Source organism: Schistocerca piceifrons, chromosome 2 (assembly GCF_021461385.2).
Source record: "Schistocerca piceifrons isolate TAMUIC-IGC-003096 chromosome 2, iqSchPice1.1, whole genome shotgun sequence".
Classification (NCBI taxonomy): Eukaryota; Metazoa; Arthropoda; class Insecta; order Orthoptera; family Acrididae; genus Schistocerca; species Schistocerca piceifrons.
The window spans coordinates 782,342,284-782,368,264 of record NC_060139.1 but is presented as its reverse complement, the minus strand read 5'-3'; the positions used below and the strand labels follow the sequence as shown (position 1 = coordinate 782,368,264).

General features: G+C 43.8%; 1 protein-coding gene across 1 annotated transcript in view; it reads left to right on the top strand.

Annotated features, from left to right (window-relative positions):
- Positions 1-17,611, top strand: part of LOC124775846 — a 127,456-nt gene extending 109,845 nt beyond the window's left edge. The window contains exons 4-7 of the mRNA XM_047250681.1: positions 1,013-1,218; positions 4,774-4,881; positions 11,403-11,590; positions 17,137-17,611. Coding sequence (XP_047106637.1) covers positions 1,013-1,218; positions 4,774-4,881; positions 11,403-11,590; positions 17,137-17,170 — 536 coding nt within the window. The 3' untranslated portion in view covers positions 17,171-17,611. The remainder of the gene's footprint in view (positions 1-1,012; positions 1,219-4,773; positions 4,882-11,402; positions 11,591-17,136) is intronic.
- Positions 17,612-25,981: the final 8,370 nt, after the last annotated feature.

The window sequence follows — 25,981 nt, the reverse complement described above, 5'->3', positions numbered from 1 at the left end:
TAGGTTAGTTAGGTTTAAGTACTTCTTAGTTCTAGGGGACTGATGACCTCAGATGTTAAGTCCTATAGTGCTCAGAGCCATTTGAACCATTTTTATTTGGGCTGACTCCAGCTACACACTGCAAAAACGGAATAGCAAATATATGTCGAAACATCAGAAGAAATGCCCCTGACGACTCTTAGGGGCAATTCGCAATGGAAGCTGATAATGCTCTTTGACTTAGAAGACGCTTCATTTCTACTATATGTGCACAATCTCTGGACTTTTTGTGCTTCTGTTTCGTGTTAGTGTGCCACATGATGATGAAAATGTATATGAATAATAAATCTCGTGGTTCTTTCAGCTGTAACATCTTGAAAGTAGCTTTACTATTATTAAAAATTTACAAATCCAGTGTCATATTACGATAACTAGTGCAGATTATACCTGATTTGCAGCGAAACTATGTACAGAACAGACAGCTGGGTACATCCAGCAAACAAAAGGTCAATGTATTCCGCTGTTGTACCTTAAGATGAGGGTGCAAACCCTCGAAACGCGTCGTGAGAAAGAAAGTGATCGACACAGCTAATTGTTTTAACTTTTTAAAACCCAACATGAACAGTCACTACCACAAGAAACTTCTTTTTTATGAGGTTACGGGTTTCTGTCCGTTGTAGACCATCTTCAGACCTCACACCATGATGATAGACGGTGGCTGCGAACGGAACAGGCGTGACAACTCCACGAACGCTAGCATTCGTGCAGTCGTCGCGCCTGCTCTGTTCGCAGCCACCGTCTACCATCATGGTGTGAGGTCTGCAGATGGTCTACAACGGACCTAAACTGGTAACCTCATAAAAAAGAAGTTTCTTGCTCTAGTGACTGTTCATGTTCATTTTCAACTAGAGAAATCTTCTCAAAAATCATTGTTTTAATTTGTCTTTTATGCCATAGAGAACCGTAGTCTCGTAAACCCAGTCTAGCACGGACTCGATAGCATTACTGCAGAAGCGGTGTGTGGTGCCCGCAGTGTCGCCGGAACAGCTGGTGTCGCTGCACCGGCGCCTGACGGGCCTGCGCTGCCAGCCGCGGCGCGCCATGGTGACGCTGAACGTGACGCAGCACGACGCCATCACGTTCCCCAGCTGCGTGGCCGTCAGGCGCTGCGCCGGCTGCGACTGCCCGGGAGACGGCGAGCACTGCGCGCCCACCAAGACCGCCACCGTCAAGCGCAAGGCGAGTACCGTCCAACACTACCGCACAGCCCTGCTGCCAACTGCAAACAGTCCTCTCAGGACATTCCCGGAGCCTGCGTCGTTCGAGCCAAGGGAGCTGAGAGTGTGAAGGCGACTATGCGCTGGCGGAGCGTGTAACGTGTCTTTGCAACTCCGACAGGGGCTGTCTGCCCGTGAAGTAATTCCCCGAGTCCATTATTTCAGTTGCTACAGGCTCTACGGCAAACACAGACGCTGAATAGTAACAGTATCTATACCAGCCACTGGATGGGTTAAATTATATCTTTGGTTTCGTTATTGCGCACTTACAGCAGTCAAATGTTTGCAGAGCACAAAAAAATCGACGCATCAGGAAGGAATTATGCGAATGGCACGGAAATGGTTAGATGTGATGTAAATTACAGACAAACAAATGATTACAGTTTCAGAAAACTTGGAGGTTTTATTCAAGAGAAAGAGCTTCACAAATTGAGCAATAACGCGTTGGACCACCTCTGGTCCCTATGCAAGGTTCGGGATGGCACGGGTTGATGTAGTTGCTGGATGTCGTCTGAAGGTTATCGTGCCAAATTCTGTCCAAGTGGCGCGTTAGATGATTGTTGAAATCCTCAGCTGATTGGAGAGCCCTAACCATAATGATCTAAATGGTCTCACTGGGAAAGATCTTTCGAGCTTGCTGGCCACGATATTGTTTGGCAAACACGAAGACTAATCAATAACACAGGCCATTGATGGTGGTCTAGGTATCGCTGTGCTGTAAGAGTACTGTAGATAGGAATCAAAGGGTCCTGCTGTGAAATGAAATGACACCCAGACCATCACTGCTAGTTGACAGGCCGTATGTCGGGCGACAGTCTGATTGGCGTCCTCCTAGTGTTCGGGGCGTCTCCAGACTTGTCTCCGCTACTCAGCACTGAAGACAATTCGACTCCAGTCAATGACATTCCGGGCCGAAAACGTGTCTGCAGACGCCCTGGACAGCAGTGGGATACCATCCTTACCGTCGCCCGCCATAGAGCCAGACAACCAGAACTGACGGTCTGTGGTGCTAGTTCTTTTCATAGCAGTCGGATCCCTTTGGTCGTCATCGGCGGCAGCCTTACAGCAAAGCGCTACCTTCATGGCAAACCATCGCGGACTTTCATTTCAGCAAGATAATGCTGGCCCACACACGGTGAGAGTTTCTACTGCTTATCTTCGTGCTTGCCAAACCGTATCTCGGTCAGCAAGGTCGCCGGATATCTCCAAAATTGAAAACATTTGGAGCATTATAGGCAGAGCCCTCCAATCAGCTCGTGATGTTGGCCATCTAACGTGCCAGTTGGATAGAATTTCGTACGGTATCCCCAGGAGAGCATCCAACAACTCGATCAATTAATGCCAAGCCGAATAACTGCTTGTATAATGAACAGAGTTGGAGCAACGAGAGCTTTTTCTATTGAATAAACCATCCAATGTTTTCTGTACGTGTACACCGTATCTAGCAATTTCCGCCCCGTTCAGATAACTCCTTTGAGGTGCGTCTTTTTTTTTTCTTAGTGTGTATTTATCAGTCAGCCCGACATTTCGATTTTCGTCGTCATCAGATAAAAACTAACAACGCGGAAAAAAAGTCTCTTGCAGTACGGAGAAGACGTGCCTAAGACGGCCTCCCATAGGCGTAGCTACACCCCACCATGTTCACTCCAAAAACCCTTCTGCAAATAACACCAGAGTAAGTGGAACTAGTGAAAGTATAACAGTTCTGGGGTGTATCGTGATATACATCCATTCCTGGGTCTAACGTAAACATTTTCTCCTTTTTCTGACAGAGACAACCTCGAAGTCAACAGGTTTGTATGGCTGTTGTTGTGAACGCCTGTCTTTAACAATTTGAATCATTGATTCTCTCTGTAAGCGAGATCACAGTAATTACCTCTGCGCTCACCTACTTTGCGCAGACCTCAGTCGATCCTAACATAATCACGTAACACCTGAGTTTCAGTGGATGGGTGAAGGATGTATCGAACTTGTCAGAAACTCAGGACTCTTTCCAGTTGTGACGAAATATCTCTCAAATACTTTTTCGTCGTATCCGTCCAATTATGGACAATGTGCAACAGTCACTTATGATTTATTATTTCCGGAAGACTTTCTTTTTCCAAAAAATGTTCAAATGTGTGTGAAATCTTATGGGACTTAACTGCTAAGGTCAACAGTCCCTAAGCTTACACACTACTTAACATAAATCATTCTAAGGACAAACACACACACCCACACCCGAGGGTGGACTCGAACCTCCGCCGGGACCAGCCGCACAGTCCATGGCTGCTGCGTCTATGACCGATCGGTTTCTTTTTCCTTTCTTCACAATTTTTTTTTTTTTCATTCTTTCATACTGCTGTTTCCTGTGTTCCTCAGTTACGATTCCTTTGCGCTCTTTTTTCCTTTTCCTTAACTTAGGTCATGAAGTTTCCTCTGTATTAGATATCTTCTTCAGAAATATTTCTTTCTTCTAAGTCTTTTGACTTTCCTCGATCTACTTATTTTTTCCTCTTTTTGTTGTTGAAGTATTGAAATATTTGTGTAGTTAGCCTACTTTCCTCACTTCTTTTTATATGACCACATAAAGTGACAATTTTTTCCGAATTGTGTAAAATCTTCTTCAGTTTCGTTCTTTGTTACTCGCTATATTTGCAATTTCCATCTGTTTCCGACCCCAGAATTTTTAAGGATTTTTATCTCCTTCTCAGTTCCTCTCCATTTCTTCTAATCTGAGTGAAGCAATGCATTCTGCTACGAAAAGTGCTTGATGTCTTGTTACAATGGAATAGTTCCTGATTTTTGTTTTTATGGGAAATGACTCTTTTTATTGTATGTAGCATTGGAGAGTTCGTACACAGTCACTGTCAATCAGGCTCTCGTGTCATTAGCTTATATATTATCCCATTTATTTGTATACTTTTTCCAAGATTTTGAGCTTCTGAATTTTGTTTATTCTTCTGAAGTCTGTTTTTAGTGATTTCGGAGTATATAAGACATTAGTCGTGTACTTCTTTTTGGTTGTATACGTATGTGCATACATTGATTTTTCTTTCAGCAAGAGATTTATCTGAATTATGGCTGAATGTACGTCTTTGTAGAAGGTGCTTAGGTCATCTGCGGAAGCCACATAACGGATTTTGACTCCTTTACTTTTTACATGATATGTATTCACAGTTGCGAGTGCAAACAACCATCAGCATGCATGCTGGAAGGAACATTACATTTTTATTTTACGGCACTGAGTAACACATCACTTCCTCTCACAAACGTCTCACGAAATGTCCGCAGCGAGATAATCCAAGAAAGTAGTGCTAACACAGAGTGTTACCGATAGTAACTTTTCCAACGCGTCATTCCCGAATGGAACAGGAAGTGACAAACAGATAGTGGTACCTGAAGTAATCTCCGCCACACTCCATAATGTGGCTTGCGGAGTATATATTACATGCAGACTAGATGCTTATTTCTCTAGTTTTACTCACCCTTTCGTATGATGTCGAGTTTTTGATTTGTGGCTGTTGTTTATCCGCAGGTGCTGTCTGTAACCAGCCGGTTGCTAGCCAATGGGACATTGAAGGAGAGCGTTCACGTCAAGGTTATCCCGGTGGAGAGCCACGTAGAGTGCGGTTGTGTCTGCAAGGTACCGTAGCCTATTCTAACATCTGCTTTCTTCTTCTTACCTTACGGCCTCTGTAGGACCCTTCATGAATTGAATTTTCTTCTTCTCCAGAACCTCTTCATCCTCTCTGGTCTCTTCTTGCGCTCATGTTCCGCGATCATCAGTACCCTTCTCTCTTGTTTGCACCACTGGTGAGTCATTGACATTTTTCTATCCTTCTCTGTCGTTGATCTATGGTGTATTGGTCGTTGTATACTTGCTTCTCCACTTTTCCTGCCCTTCCACGTTGATTCCCAGTCCTTTCTGAGTTAAACAATCCACTTGGTCCCTGTCTTCTCTCTTGTGTAGCGGTTGTTTATCTTCAATAAATGTACCACAAATCTTTCCCTTTTCTGGTGTATCCTGATATTGTCTTCAGGCCCCTGTACAATTCTCCCCTAGGTCTTCGCATTTATCTCTCATCACTTCTTTTAGGGCCCAAAAGTTTCTTCAGTATTTTTCCCTTTTCGTTTAGTTGTTCTGCATCATGTGTTTCCAGTTTAAACGTCTCAGCTGCAAATTGTAGCGCACTGCACTGTACATGCTTTGCGATGTTCCTACAGTTTACCGAGAGCAAATACTGTAGCTTTACCAACTGTTCCATCCTCAGGAACAACATAAAAATTATGTGATCACGTGTTCACAATAAAGCATTCCTGAAGTCAGAAGGTAAGACATCATACTGAACCAAGACATTAGTACGGCAGTCATATCCAACGTCACTAAGGGTTCTCTGATTACTCCCCTGTCACCGTTTCCAAGACTTTCGGGAATACTTCTTTAGTAAGGAATTACCCTATCTGGATTTCAATTCGGGTAGAAACTTTACACTGCTTAAGCTGGCGTGATAGATTGCCCTCACGGACACACATTTTCTGTCACTGAGACTGTAGCTAGCTGTAAATAGAAAGAATGTTTTCGAACCGTTTCAGGAGACATTTCCATTTACTTGCATCTAGCAGAGAATGTATATAATTAAGATGAAGTGTAGCTGGCATTTTGGAAGGTTCCCGGTACACGCTGAGTGCCTCTGCATAACTTTGTGGACGACTCTAAGCGTCAGATGATTTCCCATGACGTTAGTAGAATAGTTTATGGACTGTATGAGACGCTTAATATGAACATTTCGGAGAGGTTTCACAAAGAAACAGGAGCGAGCAGAGAGGTGTCAAAAGAAAAGAAAGGGCAGCATCGATTCGAGTGATCTTTATGGAGGCAAAACTAATCAGTACGGACTCGCTGAAAGACTGAATTTTGAAAACTTTCTGTGACCTGCTCTGGACAAGGGAAATCGAGAAGCCATACACGAAATTTGATAGAAGGAAGTGGGGTGCTTTCGCTGCAAATCAAGAGCAATAGTTTGTCAGGTGCTTCGGTTTTTCGAAGGTCGGATATGTGGTCAAGGAGGTCCGACTGCATTTTATTTGTCATTACGTTTAGCTTGCTTTTATTTCCTCCCTTGGAAACATTTTAGTAGAGGTAGTGCGAACCGGGAACCAACGCATAGCACGTTATTCTCGAGAAGCCGCCTCTCAAATGATTTCGTGGTCAACGGGGCATTATACCAAAATCGGCCGTTCATCCGTTCTTCGAAAAACACCAACGCGCAAATTAAGCTTAACGTCCCCAGCCTACGGACGGAACCCAACCAACAATGTCACAATCACTACTGTAAAGACGTCTGACATTTATTTAATCAAGAACATTGGGGCAAAGCCGAGGTATCAGATCTCCTCATCATTCCAGTCAACTGAACATGAACCTACGGAGCGAGCACCTCCATACTGTTGGATGAATGTCGCGCACTACTAAAAATAATATGCGATTTCACAGTTGCGTTTCATTGAAGAGATATATGACTGCTTCTTAAGGGTACAGTTACTTTTGGCATCTGATATACATGATTATTTATTGTTGTACTTTACGTATATCACATGATCACGTCTTGTTTAAGTTTCGTATCACAGTGCCCCATTAGTGACGACGATGTTATCGACGTAATGTTAAACTCTAATCTTTCTTTCTTTTTTCCTTCCTTATACGATGGCATCAACTACTGTCAGCTTTTCTTTCGTATAAAACTACAGGTCTGTTGTGGCGGTGGAGAGAGGAGCGTTGTAGTGTATGAAAAGGTGAAAAATGATGACGGAATTCTTCTCCTTTATTCGTACGATAAGCTATTTCTGCTGCGGAATGTGTACTCAAATAAGTGCGGAATTATCGTCCTCTGAGGCTTCGTATTGCAATGAGCACCATGAGTGCACTTGGAGTCTCCAGAGTTCAAATTGTCTCGCCCTTTTCGCTCTTGTTTTCGGCATTCCATGAATCAGGCACGATGTTCTGTACGATCTCGAGAGATCAAGGGATAACAATCACGAGCACATGACGTTTTGATTGAAGACTGCAGTAACTGATGGCACTAACTTCTTACAGAGGCCTGAAGAACTGGATAGAAAGAGGGACGGCAGAGTCTTTTTGCATGAACTACAACTATTCGATAATCTCAGACAAAGAAATTATCCGAAAGGTGCGGAAATAGGCAGACGTTTCGTACATGTGCAGACAAACAAATGATTACAATTTCAGAAATATTGAATGATATATTCAAGAGAAAGAGCGTCACAAACTGAGCAAGTCAGTAAAGCGTTGGTCCGCTTCTTGCTCTCATGCAAGCAGATATTCTGCTTGGCATTGACTGCCAGATTTGTTGTGTGTCATCTTGAGGTATATCGTGCCAAATTCTATCCAATTGGTGCGTTGGTTCGACCAAACGCCCAGCTGGTAGAAGGACCGTGCCCATTCTTAACTGGGGAGAGATTCGGCGACCTTACTGCCAAAGTCATGGTTTTACAAGCACGAATACAAGCAGTAGACACTCTCACCATGTGCTGGTGTGCTGGCGGGCATTGTCTTCGTGAAATGTAAGCTCGGGATGGCTTTCCGTTCAAAAATGGTTCAAATGGCTCTGAGCACTGTGGGACTTAACATCTGTGGTCATCAGTCCCCTAGAACTTAGAACTACTTAAACATAACTAACCTAAGGACATCACACACATCCATACCCGAGGCAGGATTGGAACCTGCGACCGTAGCGGTCGCGCGGTTCCAGACTGAAGCGCCTAGAACCGCACGGCCACACCGGCCGGCTGGCTTTCCGTGAAGGACAACAAAACCGAGCATAGAAGATCGTCGACGTATCGCTGTGCTGTAAGGGTGCCGCGGATTATAACCAAAGGGGTCCTAGTATGAAATGAAATAGCACCCCAGACCGTCAGCTCTGAATGAGATTACAGGCCGCGATGATCAGCGAAGACGTGTCTGCAGACGCCCCGGACAGCGGTGGGATACCAACTTGACTGCCGCCCGCCATGCGGCCCGACACCCAAAAGTACTGGTATGGGGTACCATTTCATTTCGTACCAGGACGCCTTACCCTACCTTGGCCTCCGCGTCTGAGAAACACGTTTGGGGCATTACGGGCGGTGCCCTCCAACCAGCTCGGGATTTTGACAGTCTAAGGCGCCAGTTGGACACAATTTGGCATTTTTCCACGCTGGAGGACATCCGACAACTCTATTAGTCAATCCAAAACCGAATAATTGTTTGCATAAGGACCACAGGTGGAACAACACGTTATTAAGCTGTTCTTTCTCTTGAGTAAATCACTCAATTTTTCTGAAATTGTAATCATTTGTTTATATACACATGTATATCACATTTACCGATTTTCGTCCCATTCGGATAATTCCTTCGTGGTGCGACGGTTTGTTTGTGTACACTGCGACAGATGTGGCGATGGAACTTTTGTGTAGCGATTTGGTTTATGTGAGGTGTGACGCCCGTGAGAGGTCTGTTACTCTAATGGAAAACGACAAATGAACACTCTAAAGTAACTGTCACAAATGAAGACCTGTTCACGTAGTGCACACATCTACATCGATATCAAGGATTGGACTTCTTCGTCTGTTCCGTTTCCTTCAAAACTGGTCAAGCCATCTCTTCATTGATCTTCCTAAAAACCTTTTGCCTCTTCGTCTATATCGTTCTATGGCTTTAGTGATTCTTGAATTTAGCATACGGTCTATCTGTTCTTTCCATCTTAACTGATACTGATCGAGCGAGGTGGCGCAGTGGCTAGCACTCGGGAGGACGGCGGTTCAAGCCCGCGTCCGGCCATCGTGATTTAGATTTTCCGTGATTTCTCTAAATCTCTTCAGGCAAATGGCGGGATGGCTCCTTCGAAAGGCCGACTTCCTTGCCTAATCCGGTGGGACCGATGTCCTCGCTGTTTGGTCTCTTCCCCCCAAATCAATCAACCAACCTGATATTGTTTTATTACGTCAGTTACGCTCAGTTCAGTTCAGATCGGATGTCATGATTTCTCTTTTTATCCATCAAAGTGTATCCAGCGCTGTGTGTTGTATGTAGTCATAATCACATGGCCACAAATCAGTTAAAAATAATGTTCGGCAATAATTTCAATTTCGTGTCAGGCCTGCTTGAGTTAGAAAATGTCCTGAAATAATGCAGGGGGACGATCATAGAGATATCGGATGTCTTCGTTAGAGGTAGTGTTCAGTGCTACATCCATCTCCTGTCACAACAGCTCAAGGGGCCCAATCGCTAATGTTGTTCAGACGAGTCGTCATCCCATCATGTCCATCATTTGACGAATGGTAGAGAGTGCTGGTGATATGGCTGCCTAGTAAAGTTAATGCACACGGTGCGCAGACTGCAAGTCAAGAAAAAGACTCTGTTAGAATTACTACATTACTGTTGGATTCCATGGAGCGATTGGACTGTACCGCAAACCCAGGATGGTTCATGTCCATTGAGGCTTTAAAATAAATAAAATCATTAAGATCAGATCAATAACACAGTTACCGTGATACCAATTATCTATCAGGAGGTCTGAAATTCTTCCCACAGTGATGCTGTTCCCAAATCCCACGTTAGATAACTTTTGCTTGCAGTGTTTGGGAGTAACAGGAGGGAAACATCAGTGAGGCTGGGAGTATGAGTCCGTCCTAGAGGCGTGCATGCAGGACCTAGTAGGTTAAGTCGACTGCTTTCTTTAAGCAGGTCTGCAGTTGAAACTCACTCTGGCACAAATTTTAAACAGACACAGCAGACGAATACGGATGGGGTGTTCTATAAAAGGGTGTGAATGATGTGGACAATCTGGGTTGAAAATGGACGGGTTAATTTACTAACTGATGCTAATTGGGGATTTAGAAATGACAAGGAGATGGAACGAGCAATGTGACGGACGAAAGGAAGAGTTTCCTAAACGCACAGATGAGTGGCTCAGTATTTATTTCGTGGATTTGTAGTGGGAACTGTTGGAGCATTATAAGCAAAGGACGTGGAAAGTGTTTGTTTGATTAAGGGGACGAGCTAACATTGTTTTTAAAGGGTTCCAGAACTGCACATGGATGAGAAAATAGGTGGTGGTTACTTTCATGTCTGCAGCTGGTGCAAGATAATTTGTAAAATTATGAAAAGTGCATGATGAGAAGTATAGGCAGATACGGAAAGTAGTGCATAGTGTATGCTGTTTAAAGTTTGGACGGACATGTGAAATTTTTTATGTGCAGGATTTCTGGTAATATTGTCAAACATATGGAGGTTCAAATGGTTCAAATGGCTCGGAGCACTATGGGACTCAACATCTGAGGTCATCAGTCCACTAGAATTGAGAACTACTTAAGCCTAACTAACCTAAGCACATCACACACATTCATGCCCGAGGCAGTATTCGAACCTGCGACCGTAGCCGTCGCGCGGTTCCAGACTGAAGCACCTAGAAACATATGGAGGGATCAGGCAAGTGTTTTGTTGGGTCTCAGAGTGTTGGAAGTCTACAGTCTCACTTTTGAACTTCAGTCCATTGTTGCCTTTGTTCTGGATAGCGAGTACATGAAACTTCTATTTTCGTATTGAGTCAAGACTAGGAGAATGGTATCTTAGAGTGCGAGTCAGTGACAGAGTTTAAGTAAATGCCTGGTCAGCAGTAGTGGAGAGTGATGCATCCTGTAATTCATGAATCAGTGTTGAATCGTAGACTCAACCACTTTTCACAATGCAAAAGTAGTGGTAGCTAAACATTTGTTGGTCTTATGTTGAAGAGACATTGGTTACATTGGGGAGTTGAACCGGCGAGATCTCTGTGGTGTTTGACAGATGCCAAAGAGAGCAGTATTGTCGATACGCTGAAGGAGGAGTATGGGAATTGCTGAGGAGATACAATAGTGATTTAGCAGCTGAACGCCACAGCAGACATTATGAATCTGTGTCTCTTCATAGGTCTGGACTCATTTCTATAGCTCGTGTTGTTGCAGTGAGGGAAAGTTCCACCACCTAGTACCTCAGCGCGGATGCGCTGCCTCTTGAGACCTGTAATTTTGTGAGCACTTGCTGCGGCCGCAGTTCGAAGCTGTATTACGACTTCAACTCACGCAGCTGCAAGTGCGCCACACTACTGTACTTGTGAATGGTGACAGGTGCAGCCAGAGGACTGCAGCCCGTGGCAGTGGTACGACGAGAACTCCTGCAGCTGCCAGTGCCGGCACGCCGCGGCGCAGGCGCACTGCAGAGGGGTGCGGCGCTGGAACCACAGGCGCTGCCTCTGCGAGTGCCGCTCGCCGCCTTTCTGCAGCACCGGTTTCCACGTCGACCCCCTCTCCTGCCGGTACGTAACTCCGGGACTCTTCTCAATTCATCGTACATGTTGTTGTGCAGTCACTATTCATGTTATATTAAATATCGTCTTCTATGCTGGGCCCGCAGCTTGCATAACGTCGTAATTAGTGTTGTCGACAAGATATCGGTGTACCGGCGCATCGATATTTCTACAAAACACACTGACATATGTCGAATGCGTCTTTCTCACCTATATATCGATACCAAAATGGCAATATCGGGGACCGATATCCTTACTTTATATTACCTTTTTTTTCGAAATTTACGGTAAATATTTGAAATTGTTCTTCTGAAACTGTAGTAGACATAATTCTACTTTTACTGTATGAAGCATTCTTACTACTTTTTGTGCTTTCATGACGTCCAGTCTTTCTCATTGGCTGTGTGAAGCAAGTACAGGTGGCACAAAGTAAAGTCCGATTACACTGGGGGTGGCGGTGTGAATGTAATAACAAGATTTCCGATGTGAAGATATAGTACACAAGTTGCGTTAAAGACCAATTTTTAACGCCTTGCCCGCGAAAGGCAAAGGTCCCGAGTTCGAGTCTCGGTCCGGCACACAGTTTCAATCTGCCAGGAAGTTTCATATCAGCGCACACTCCGCTGCAGAGTGAAAATCTCATTCTGGAAACATCCCCCAGGCTGTGGCTAAGCCATGTCTCCGCTATATCCTTCCTTTCTGGAGTGCTAGTTCTGAAAGGTTCGCAGGAGAGCTTCTGTTAACTTGGGAAGGTAGGAGACGAGGTACTGGCAGAAGTGAAGCTGTGAGGACGGGGCGTGAGTCGTGCTTGGGTAGCTCAGTTGGTAGAGCACCTGCCCGCAAAAGGCAAAGGTCCCGAGTTCGAGTCTCGGTCCGGCACACAGTTTTAATCTGCCAGGAAGTTTCATATCAGCGCACACTCCGCTGCAGACTGAAAATCTCATTCTGGAATCAGCAAAGTGGTTATCACCAAGCTTGGCCGTGCATTGTTTTCCTTTCAGTTCTTCCTCTAAGAGAGTAGGCAGGCTACTCTTGATGTACCTGTATCGGGTTCGCGCTACGTTTCGTGTACACTGCAGCAACGCGTTCAGATGGAAACTTTGATCGTCCCGTATACAAAAGGGTGACGAGAAATAAGAGATAGCGAATTTATTCTTGACACATTCATTCCGACAGAAAAACAACGATCCAACTAATGAGCTACAAAGCTAAGAATAGGGTCAATAATTGAACAGGGAGCCAACAAGTGGCCTGTTACAAAATGAAAAGAGAAATTGTTGGAATTAATTACGCTACTCCCCTTTAAAATTGCTACACCAAGAAGAAATGAGGACGATAAATGGGTATTTATTGGACAAATATATTATTCTAGAACTGATATGTTTCACGCAACTTGGGTGCATAGATCCTGAGAAACCAGTACCGAGAACAACCACCTCTGGCCGTAATAACGGCCATGATACGCCTGGGCATTGAGTCAAACAGAGCTTGGATATGATGTACATGTACATCTGCCCATGCAGCTTCAACATGATACCACAGTTCATCAAGAGTAGTGACTGGCGTATTGTGACGAGCCGGTTGCTCGGCCACCATTGACCAGACGTTTTCAATTGGTGAGAGATCTGGAGAGTGTACTGGTCAGGGCACCAGTCAAACATTTTCTGTACCCAGAAAGGCCCGCACAGGACCTGCAACATGCGGTCGTGTATTATCCTGCTGAAAAGTACGGTTTCGCAGGGATCAAATGAAGGGTAGAGCCACGGGTCGTAACACATCGGAAATGTAACGTCCACTGTTCAAAGTGCCGTCAGTGCGAACAAGAGGTGACCGAGACGTGTAACCAATGGCATCCCCTACCATCACGCAGGGTGATACGCCAGTATGGCGATGACGAATACACGCTTCCAATGTGCGTTCACCACGATGTCGCCAAACACGGATGCGACGATTATGATGCAGTAAACAGAACCTGGATTCATCCGAAAAAAATGACGTTTCGCCATTCGTGCACTCAGGTTCGTCGCTGACTACACCATCGCAGGCGCTCTTGTCTGTGATCAGCATCAAGGGTAACCGCAGCCATGGTCTCCGAGCTGATAGTCCATGCTGCTGCAAACGTCGTCGAACTGTTCGTGCAGATGGTTGTTGTCTTGCATAACGTCCCCATCTGTTGACTGGGGGATCGAGACGTGGCTGCACGATCCGTTAGAGCCATGCGGATAAGGTGCCTGTCATCTCGACTGCTAGTGATACGAGGCCGTTGGGTTCCAGCACGGCGTTCCGTATTACCCTCCCGAATCCACCGATTCCATATTCTGCTAACAGTCATTGGATCTCGACAAACGCGAGCAGCAATGTCGTGATACGATAAACCGCAATCGCGATAGGCTACAATCCGACGTTTATTAAAGTCGGAAACGTGATGGTGCGCATTTCTCCTCCTTACACGGGGCATCACAACAACGTTTCACCAGGCAACGCCGGTCAACTGCTGTTTGTGTATGAGAAATCGGTTGGAAACTTTCCTCATGTCAGCACGTTGTAGGTGTCGCCACCGGCGCTAACCTTGTATGAATGCTCTGAAAAGCTAATCATTTGCATATCATAGCATCTTCTTCCTGTCGGTTAAATTTCGGTTCTGTAGCACGTCATCTTCGTGGTGTAGCAATTTTAATGACCAGTAGTGTAGAGTGCGTATCGCTCGTAAACAGACGTAATGAGAGAAGACATTCGTGAGTAAAGTGATAATCTATGCTGCAAACAGCTGTTGTGCTCATCTGTCAGGAGCGAGGAGCGAGCTGTGTGGCGGATGCGGCGACCGCATCTCCATCCGGCTGTGGCGGCGACCGCGTGCTGGCGGTTTCCGCCCGGCTTCCGTACGTGGCTCACCAAAAACGTTTACGAAAGTGCTCCCCGTGAGAGATAACATTGCTGTGTGCTGGAAATACGCTTAATTATAACTTTTTAAGCACTGAACAGTCTCGAAATTTCCTGACGGGTTAAAAGTGTATGGCGAAGTGGCATTCGGATCCTGTTCCTTGCCTTCATGGCCAACATCCTTCCCGATCTAAACACGTTATACCCCCTTTTCTCGTAACGCTTTTAGTCATCTGTCTTACGTTAAAGGAGCTCTGGTCAGCCGCTGTGGCCGAGCGGTTCTAGATGATTCAGTTTGGAACCGCGCGACCGCTGCGGTCGCAGGTTCGAATCCTGACTCGGGCATGGATGTGTGTGATGCCCTTAGGTTAGTTAGGTTTAAGTAGTTCTAAGTTCTAGGGGACTGATGACCTCAGGAGTTAAGTCCCATAGTGCTCAGAGCCATTTGAACCATTTTCAAAGGAGCTCTCCTATATACCTTGCTGATTGTCGCTCCTGGAAGAAAAGACATCTCTGAGAAATGGCAACGGCTTCATTAGAACATAGGGATTGTTTCCAGAATTGTTACGCATGCGACATCATTCGCTATCAGTATGTTCAAATGGTTCAAATGGCTCTAAGCACTATGGGACTTAACATATGAGGTCATCAGTCCCCTGACTCAGAACTACTTAAACCTAACTAACCTAAGGACATCACACACATCCAAGTCCAAGGCAGGATTCGGACGTGCGACCGCAGCAGCAGCGCGTATCAGTATGTTCCAAAACGCTGTGCATAAAACGGGATTCTTCATGGGTTCATGCTTCGGTTCTCGCTGGTGACAGAAAGGTAGGGTGAAGTGTTTTTGGATAGTCTTGGACTAGGAAACAAATGCGTACCGAACGGAAGGATCGTCTTAGTGTCCTACAGGACAGAGTCAAAGTATGAATATTACACACTTCCTCCTGCTGAGGCAAATGGAGCAAATCGGTTGGTTCTTACTTATGGAATCCACACTGCGATGTGCTAAGTAAATAGTTTCTACTTAAATGTGACACTATTCTAGACATAAGGGAACTGGACGGTAATTATTTGTCTTTCTTGTCGCCTTTCTTTTTAAAGAGGTTTAACAACTGCATATTTTAATCTGTCTGGAAAAATTCCCTGTGCTAGTGATGCATTACAGATGTCACTAAGGACATTACTCATTAAAGTAGAATCACTTTTCAAAATTTGTTTGAAATTCCATCTCATTTGAGCTTCAGCTTTTTGGAATGGTCATAATTCTATTAATTTCAATGAAGGATATTGCTCCTACCTCTAAGTGATTAAAAGTGTTGTGGAATGATATTTTTAATTTTTTCTCTTGCTTCTTCAACTGAACCATTTAACCATCTTGGGTATTAAAAAACCACTTCAACTATATTTAGTCCTTTGTTTTTAGATAATTACTGATTTCTTGGCACTAAATGCCGCATCTTCAGGGGAACATCTATATAACGATAAATTCAGAAATAATAACAACCTTGAGACGTCCAATAATGTGATAATTTTCTGAAGTGATTATAAGATTTTAAAAATTTAAAAATAAATATTAGAAACTCTTATATGATAATATTAAAATATGTGTACTCACATAACTAAAACGTTAGAGCTAAAAAGCTCGAAACTTTGTACCTAACAGTCGTTGTCCGTCAGAACAAAACACCGCTAAAAGGCGATATGTCAAGCAGTAAAACACCCGGTTTCGAATTGAGTATGGGGGACCGGCCCTAAACAAATTATACCATAGTGACCTATTCTCATGTAAAAGTTTCCAATAGCTTCTTTAAAAAAATTTAAATCTTAAAATAATTTTAGAAAATTATCAAATAGTTGGATGTTTCAGAGCTGTTATTACTTCTTGATTTATTGTTATACAGACGTTCACCTGAAGATGTGGCTTTTAGTGCCATGAAATCTGCAGTGATCTAATAATAAAGGACTAAATACAACTGAAGCGGTTTAGTAATACCCAACATGATTACTCTTAGCTGAGGTTCCCCTACCTACAAGGTTGCATGCTGAACCATTTATTTCAATTTTTGCTGCTAAATTTAGAAAGTGGTTGTTAAAGAGACTTGTAGATTGTGAATTATCAGTCACAACATTGTCATTTAGTTCAATCACTGTGGTATCTTGTTCACTGACTGTTTGTCTTGTCTCACATTTCACAATATCCCGTACAGTTTTAATCTTATTATTTGCGTTATTAATTTCTGACAGGACATACATATTTCTCGGCATTTTAAGAAGTTTCTATAAAATAGTAGAGCATTTTTTGTACTATGTGAAATTTTAGTCTGGCTTACTTGCTTTTTTGTTAATGGACTTTCTGGATAATTCTTTTTAGGAAACCTACTATCAAATGACGACACAAATTTACTATGGAATATATTGAATTCCAGATTAGCATCTCTTTATACATCTTCATCTCACCTCCTCTTTTAACTTATTCTTTAAACATTGTATACTGTTCTCATCAGTAATACGTAAGTTAACAGTCTGCCTCAGGGAGCCATAATGGCAATTCATAGTCAGTATCACCAAATTTTGAGCTAAATTTCATGTATACATACTGAATACATTTTCGAACGAAATTTTTATGTGTCAGATGCTACAAAACCTTTGACATTTTATTTATCTTTTTAAAGGTGCGTTGCAGATCCTGACAACAACGTGGTCTGACGAAAAAGACAACTTACAACAACACTGATTCTCTCGACCGACGCCAAAGGCATGGAGATGGTACAACGGCTGCAGCGTACTCACTCTGCCAATAAACTAAACTTCGGAGGATACAGAGGAAGCTCTCTGTGGCTAAAGTAAATGCAAGATTAAACGTACATGGTATTCTGATAACTTGAGAGCCTGACAACAATACTTTCTCCTCGACGAATAACGTTGGAACTTCTCACAGTGGTCCATCGCTGAGAAAGACAGCGAAAAGGAAGCTTATGTTATACGTCTGCACAAATCGCGGATCTGATATTGCCATTTCTTCGATGTGTAAAAACAATCTTGGAACGTGGTTCAAAAATTTTATCATTGACTTTCCTTGAAATGAACGCCATCCATCACCTGTACAATATTTTTGTAATACATTCATATAATATAACGTGAAAGTTACACTTTCTTAGCCTTATAGCAAAACTGTATTATACACTATGTGATCAAACGTATCCGGATACCTGGCTGGAAATGACTTAAAAGTTCGCGGCACCCTCCATCTGTAATGCAGGAATTCATTATAGTGTTGGCCCACCCTTAGGCTTGATGACAGCTTCCACTCTCGCAGGCATACGTTCAATCAGGCGCTGGAAGGTTTCTTGGGGAATGGCAGCCCATTATTCACGGAGTGCTGCACTGAGGAGAGGTATAGATGTCGGTCAGTGAGGCTTGGTACGAAGTCGGCGTTCCAAAACATCCCAAAGGTGTTCTGTAAGACTCAGGTCAGGACTCCGTGCAGGCAAGTCTACTATAGGGATGCTATTGTGTAACCACTCCGCCACAGGCCGTGCATTATTAACAGGTGCTCGATCGTGTTGAAAGATGCAATCGCCATCCCCGAATTGCTCTCCAACAGTGGGAGGCAAGAAGTTGTTTAAAACATCAGTGTAGCCCTGTGATGTGATAGTGCTACGCTAAACAACAAGGGGTGCAAGCCCCCTCCATGAAAAACACGACCACACCATAACACCACCACTTCCGAATTTTACAGTTGACACTAGACACGCTGGCAGATGACGTTCACCGGGAATTAGCCATACCCACATCCTCCCATCGGGTCGCCACATTGTGTACCGTGATTCGTCGCTCCACACAACGTTCTTCCAATGTTCAATCGACCAACGTGTACGCTCCTTACACCAAGCGAGGCGTCATTTGTCATTTACCGGCGTGATGTGTGGCTTATGAGCAGTCGCTACACCATGAAATCCAAGTTTTCCCACCTGCCACCTATCACAGTACTTGCAGTGGATCCTTATGCAGTTTGGAATTCCTGTGTGGTGGTCTGGATAGATGTCTGCCTCTTACACATTACGACCCTCTTCAACTGTCGGCGGTGTCTGTCAGTCAACAGACGAGGACAGCCTGTACGCTTTTGTGCTGTACGTGTCCCTTCACGTTTACACTTCACTATCACATCGGAAACAGTGGACCTAGGGATGTTTAGGAGTGTGGAAATCTCACGTACAGACGTATGACACAAGTGACACCCAATCACCTGACCATATTCGAAGTCCGTGAGTTCCGCGGATCGTTCCATGCTGCTCTCTCACGATGTCTAATGACTATTGAGGTTTCTGATAAGGAGTTCCTGGCAGTAGGTGGCAGCACAATGCACTTAATATGAGAAAATGAGAAACTTGTTTTCGGGGGGGGGGGGGGGGGTGTCCGGACACTTTTAATCACGTAGTGTACATTTGGGTGTTTAATGTTCAATGCGGTACACGCCGACTGTGTTATCTTACGCTTCGTTTCAGAGAGTTTTTTTCTGATTTTTATCGGTGAACATACACACTAACAAATGACAAACGAATTATGCTTTTTCTGTATAGAAGAATGAAAACAGAACAAGACACCATTTCCAATCACGAAACTGATAAGATATAACCTCTGGTGTTCGCTTCGTAAAACCTTGTATTTGAAAGAAGAGAATTTTAACTCCTAACTTGCACAGTTTCCCACCAACTAACGCTTTAAGTTACTGATTCACACATTTTCTATCGAGAAACGCGATTACCGTTTCACTGAAGGTTAGCTTCTTCAATCTGTGTGATCTGTACACAATGACCATCGTATTCGTCGATACAACAATTAAGAATTAGTGGCTGCTGAAAAACATCCCATGGACGTGTATCTTATTTACCGCTAGTTGGAAAACTCTGATGAATGTACTTTATGATTATGAAATAACCATTTAACTTTGTGTTGCATTGAATAACATTACGGCCATTACAAAATATTTCTTCATTGGAACATTATTGATCAGTGTTGGATCTAACACAACAGAACGATGCTGCGAGAGAATTATGTTCAGAAAGTAGAATACTAATAAGTAGATATTTCCCTGATGTGAACCAGAGCGGCAGGGTACGGTTGTGTTCCGGACCACGATCGGAACTGGACACATGTCGACCAAAACTCACTCAGCTAAACTGTCTTACCTCACCTACCAGACCAACTGAAGCCTTTGGTCTACGTCTACTTAACAGGATCAGGCGCCGTAGAACCTCTCCTATTGGATGAGGAGCGTTCGGAAAGGAATACAACACATTTTTTTTTTCCGAAAGAAGGTTGGTTTTCTTCAGGATTCCAGTACACCATATTATTCCCCATTTTGTTGGGTACAAAACCCTATTATTCATCATAATTTCCGTTTACTGCGACGACCTTACGCCGCCTTATTGGGAGGGCCTGTATGTCCGCATGGTACCACCCTACTGGCCGACGTCGGAGCGAACTTCTTTGCTTAGGATGACCGTTCCTGACAAACACTTTAATGGTGATCATTCCTACTGGGACACACTGTATACCCTACGATGCCGGCCTGGGTGGCCGAGCGTTTCTAGGCGCTACAGTCTGAAACCGTGTTACCGCTACGGTCGCAGGTTCGAATCCTGCCTCGAGCATGGATGTGTGTGATGTCCTTAGGTTAGTTAGGTTTAAGTAGTTCTAAGTTCTAGGGGACTGATGACCTCCGATGTTAAGTCCCATAGTGCTCAGAGCCATTTGAGCCATCCCCTAAGATGCCTGTTAACAGTAATAAACACGAACAACACTAATGCACTCTGCTGGCCATTCTATCGGTTACAGAAAATTGCAGTTCTAATCATTTACATACGCAGCGATGGTGTGTACAGGAACGAAGATACAGCTACATCCGACTTTGTCTTCTGGATGCTTTACTTTTTTGTCAGGTAATGTATATACTTGTGATAATCAAATTTTCCATAAAAATTTGAGAAGAGTAGTAGTGTCAATGTAAGAGAAATAACCACTATTGCCCATTTTTCAAGTTGTCAGTGGCCGAAAAAGGACTTCAATATGCTTCAGAAAGAATTTTTGATCATTTGCCCAAGAATATGAAACGCCTGGCAGGCAATAAAATAAATTTTAAATCTATACTAAAATCATTTCTTCTGCTCAAATCCTATTACCCTGGCGATTTAAAAGAAAAAAAAACAGGTACCCCATAAAAAGTAATTTTTCTGTGAAGTTGCGTCTGTAGGACTAGAAAAAATATGATGTACGTTAGTACTGAAACTAACCATACGTACTTATCCTTTAAACTGATTCGTTTCACATCATTTCGATAAAAAAATTGTTTAAAATGATCTATGAAACAGGGTAACTAACTATCTACCTAACTAACTAAATCGTCCAAAACGGAATTACTCCATTGCTTGGAAGAAGTCTCGATGCATTTATTGATGCTGCCTGTACAACATCACTGACAAGGCAATAGTATTTACTGCGATCGTTTGCATTTTGTTCAATTATTCTTACCTGAGTTGTAGGCATTTCTTTGTTCATTTGTTTTCTTTTAGGAAACTGAGAGGAAGAGATCTAGAGATTTGAGTGTCATCATGGTGGAACCACATAATTCGACATGTCGAAATTGAAATAGCCGCAATCAGGCACTGAAACAAATTCAATGGCAACAAGCAAACACCTGCGCTCAAACAGGACTCGAACCCGGATTCCCGCCAGAGGTCGGACGAAGAGAGCATCTTTGGTGTATGCTCTTTAATTAGCGTCAGGGCGCATGTATTTGCACACATCAAAAAAAGTTTTGCATTACCTCTGTTCCTAGAGTTCCGTAACCTGTACAGAAGCTGGAATAGAGATCAACATAAACATCATTTCCGCCCTTTTTATTGCTCATGAAAACCACACATTGCATGTTGTACCACCATACAGCGAGACCTTCAGATGTGGTGGTCCAGATTGCTGTACACACCGGTACCTCTAATACCCAGTAGCACGCCCTCTTGCATTGATGCAAGCATATTATCCACAACTTCATCAAGGTACTGTTGGTCCAGATTGTCCGACTCCTCAACCGCGATTCGGCGTAGATCCCTCAGAGTGGTTGGTGGGTCACATCGTTCAAAAACAGCCCTTTTCAATCCATCCCAGGCATGTTCGTTAGTGTCTGGAGAACATGTTGGCCGCTCTAGTCGAAGGATGTCGTTATCCTGAAAGAAGTTATTCACAAGATGTGCACGATGGGGGCGCGGATAGTCGTCCATGTAGACGAATGCCTCGCCAATAAGCTGCCGATATGGTTGCACTATCGGTCGGAGGATGGCACTCACGTATCGTACAGACTTAACGACGCCTTCCATGACCACCAGTGGCGTACGTCGGCTCCACATAATGCCACCCCAGACAGAAGGGAACCTGCACCTTGATGCACTCGATGGACAGTGTGTCTAAGGCGTTCAGCCTGACCGGGTTGTCTTCAAACACGTCTCCGCTTATTGTCTGGTTGACGGCATAAGCGACACTCATCAGTGAAGAGAACATGATGCCAATCCCGAGAGGTCCTTTCGGCATGTTGCTGGGCCCATCTGTACCGCGCTGCTTGGTGGTCATGGTTCCAAAGATGGACTTCGCCATTGATGTCTGGAGTGAAGTTGCGCATCATGCAACCTATTGCGCACAGTTTGAGTCGTAACACGACGTCCTGTGGCTGCACGAAAAGTATCATTCAACATGGTGGCGTTGCTGTCATTGCTCCTCCGAGCCATAATCCGTAAGTAGCAGTCATCCACTGTAGTAGTAGCCCTCGGGCGGCCTGAGCGAGGCATGTCATCGACAGTTCCTGTCTCTCTGTATCTCCTCCATGTCCGAACAAAATCGCTTTGGTTCACTCCGAGACGCCTGGACACTTCCCTCATTGAGAGCCCTTCCTGGCACAAAGTAACAATGCGGACGCCATCGAACCGCGGTATTGACCGTCTAGGCATGGTTGAACTACGGACAACACGAGCCGTTACCTTCTTCCTGGTGGAATGACTGGAACTGATCGGCTGTCAAACCCCGTCCGTCTAATAGGCGTTGCTCATGCATGGTCGTTTACATCTTTGGGCGGGTTTAGTGACACCTCTGAACAGTCAAAGGGACTGTGTCTGTGATACAATATCCACCGTCAACGTCTATCTTCAGGAGTTCTGGGAACCGGAGTGATGCAAAACTTTTTTTGATGTGTCTATATGTGCGATGTCCGAACGAACGAACAAACGAACGGACATCGTACCTATAAACGTAAACGCCTTGGCGCCAAATTAAAGACATTCAGTGCAGATCCACTCTTTGCCCGACTTCTTGCGGGCATCTGGACTCGAGTCCGGGCCCGACACAAATGGTTCAAATGGCTCTGAGCACTATGGGACTCAACTTCTGAGGTCATTAGTCCCCTAGAACTTAGAACTAGTTAAACCTAACTAACCTAAGGACATCATACACATCCATGCCCGAGGCAGGATTCGAACCTGCGACCGTAGCGGTCTCGCGGTTCCAGACTGCAGCGCCCAGAACCGCACGGCCACTTCGGCCGGCGGCCCGACATAGGTTTTCACTTGTCACTGAATTTATTTCGATTCACGAGTGCATCTAATGCCGGAATTTCGAAATATGTACGGCTGCAGGATCAAAAGCAAATGTCGTCTGTTCTTTCGGGTATGTCTGAAGGAAGATAATAAAAACGTAAATCTAAACATAATTCGACGTTCATAAGAATGAGCCTGTTCAAGCAATAAAGGTTGTACGGTTTATCAGACTCCGGTGATACATTTTGTCATTTGAACTGACTGTGATGGATAGGATTTGATTTTTTTGAGAACAATACATGGTAAAAAAATGTGGATTTTTTACTGTTTTATCAGAAACCCACTTACAGAACATGAGGTGATTATGAAAGGAATAATGTCTGCCGTATGATGGTCTGCTATAACACAGGTTGAAGGTAAGAGAGAGAACTGCTTTCTTTACTTGTAGCATTTATAGCAGAAGGGCCTTCAGTGAATGACTGTCTAGAACATGATACTGCTCCACAAGACTAAATGAACATGATTTCTGTAGGACTAAAACTCAGTAACGTTCTGTCCGGTACTGATATATGTGTAAACACAGCCCCCTCCCGATGGATAGTGGTGGAACAGCTTGTATGACCTTCCGCTTAAATTCCGTCGTACGTACATGCTAATAACGATTTCGTGAATTCGTGAACGGTTTCAGTACAAAGTACATTTTCTCTTGGAAAATGAGCATGCAATTAAAAGTAGGAGTCTCTACTTTATAAAAATGAATTTGCTGTTTGTTTCATCGACAACAGCGCCATGGCAGAAACTAGATAGGGGCGCCTGTCATTCATGTTACTTTTGTTTTTGCTGTTTTCTCGGATGATTCGTGCTCTCGACTTACTTTGATATTTCAAGTGGCTAATTCTGCATGTGGTATGGGCACAAGGTGGTTTCAAAAGTGTTTGCAGAATATTTTGTAGTAATAATAAAAAAGAAAAAACCTACGCATGAAGGTTTAATTCGTATCAGTGCACAGTGTTTAAGCACGCATTGTCCTCCAGTGTGAGGTCTTCCTATGACCCAAATAGGGCTTACGCAGCCAGTTACTCGAGTAGCTCTACATTTTGCATGGATTCTCGACATTTTTAACAGCACCAGCGCCAGCGTCGCTCCTGCTCTTACAGTATATACTTCGATAATAGCTTGCTCGCTAATTCAGTTCCCGTCTGTTTCTCGGTCTTCCGTGCGCTCATCTCTATCAGTTTTACGGACGTTCGTCGTGCTGTGGGACAAATATAAAAATAACTACCCAACTGCCCCACATTCTCTGCATTTTTTCTTTGTTCATGTATTCACAAGCATAATGAATTAGTTATGTAAGTCATTTTTCCTTCAATGCTGTACTTTATTGGAGAACCTTGTTACTGTCATTCTAATTTTCAAGTGCATCAGTATTCAGTCGAGTAAATGATCAAGTACGCAGTCTTAATTGATCATATACACTCTCAGACAAAAAAAGCAAAACAAAACAAACAAAATACACCTAACTCGAAGAAATTACCCGAATGGGACGGAAATCGGTAGATGTGATGTACACTTGACAACAAAAAATGAGGCCACTGCTGAATGCAACCAACATAACGTAGCTGGCTCGCAGGTCCTTTAAACGCCGTAACACTGTGGAGTACAGTCGTTCGACTATACACAATGGTTACAAGAGGCCACTAGAGAACATTGCTCAATATGGCAGTCAGTCCAGATGTAAACTAATACCGTGATACAACAAATATTAGAAAACACGTTATTAGAGATGAGACAGTCCCCATCGCTTGTAATTTAAACTTAATTGCAATAAGTGACACTTCAGATGTCTTATCACGCCCATTAAATGAAATAACGAGTTTTTGTTCGTGATCTGAATTTGAGGACACTGTTAACCAAACAAAGCTTGCGTCTCTGATCGAGAGTCAACTAGGCATAAATAAACATAAAAAGTCAAAATTTCACCAGTATCACTTTACAAGAGCGAATGTTCAAGCCTGGAAATAAATGACAATATGTTTAGCCTAGCACAGGGAACCCCTTGAAGCCTATGCTGCCCCTGAGAAGTAACACGAAAAGTATGTAATAAAGTGCAACGCACAAGTGTGAAACACCACGAACTAAAGTTGTGGTGTTGGAGAGTGGAACACAGTACCTATATGAGTTGTTAACTAATTTTAGCCAGACGCCACATATTAAATACGTTCACCAATGGCGTGATATTGGAATCTGAAACGACGATACAAATGATATTTTCCTGCCAGGCATTCGAACCCGGCACCTTTCCCAACTGTCTTATATCTAAGAATAGTCACGAAATATGTGTTTCTTCACCAGTAGCCCAACGTGCACATAGACATAACGCAACGAATAGTTCTCTGCTGCCAGTCCTACGCATATCGTCGTTGTTCACCCCACACGAAGAGGTGTCAACTATCAAATTCCCTATGGCTACTAGTTTTCGTCGCTCCGTTTGTAGATACCTGGAGGAGTTTGGCATGGTGAGGAAACGACGAAATGATCTCGAAGAGTTCAAATGCAGAGAAGGATTGGAATCGGAGCTCGAATCCCATTCCAGTGCCAATATTTTCAGAATCTCAGAGTCACTTAGGATAAGAAATGAAGGTCCTATGACCATACATGATGATTGGTTTGTGAACTAAAATAACATTACTAGTGTAAGAAAGCTTACTACAGACAGTTTTTGCAAGCAGCGACTTCCGCCTCTGACAGCCAAAACTAATTCAACTCTGTTCCAGTCAGTTGTAAACTAATACATGCTTGAATATTGATTTGAAACCACGGCACAGTCCTGCCTTCTTTACTTGGTGTTACTGGAGTTGAAGGGGATAAGTTTGTGGCTGCTAAAAACAAGAACCCCCCGCGGGACTCTAACCCACACCTTAGCCATTAAAAGCTATTT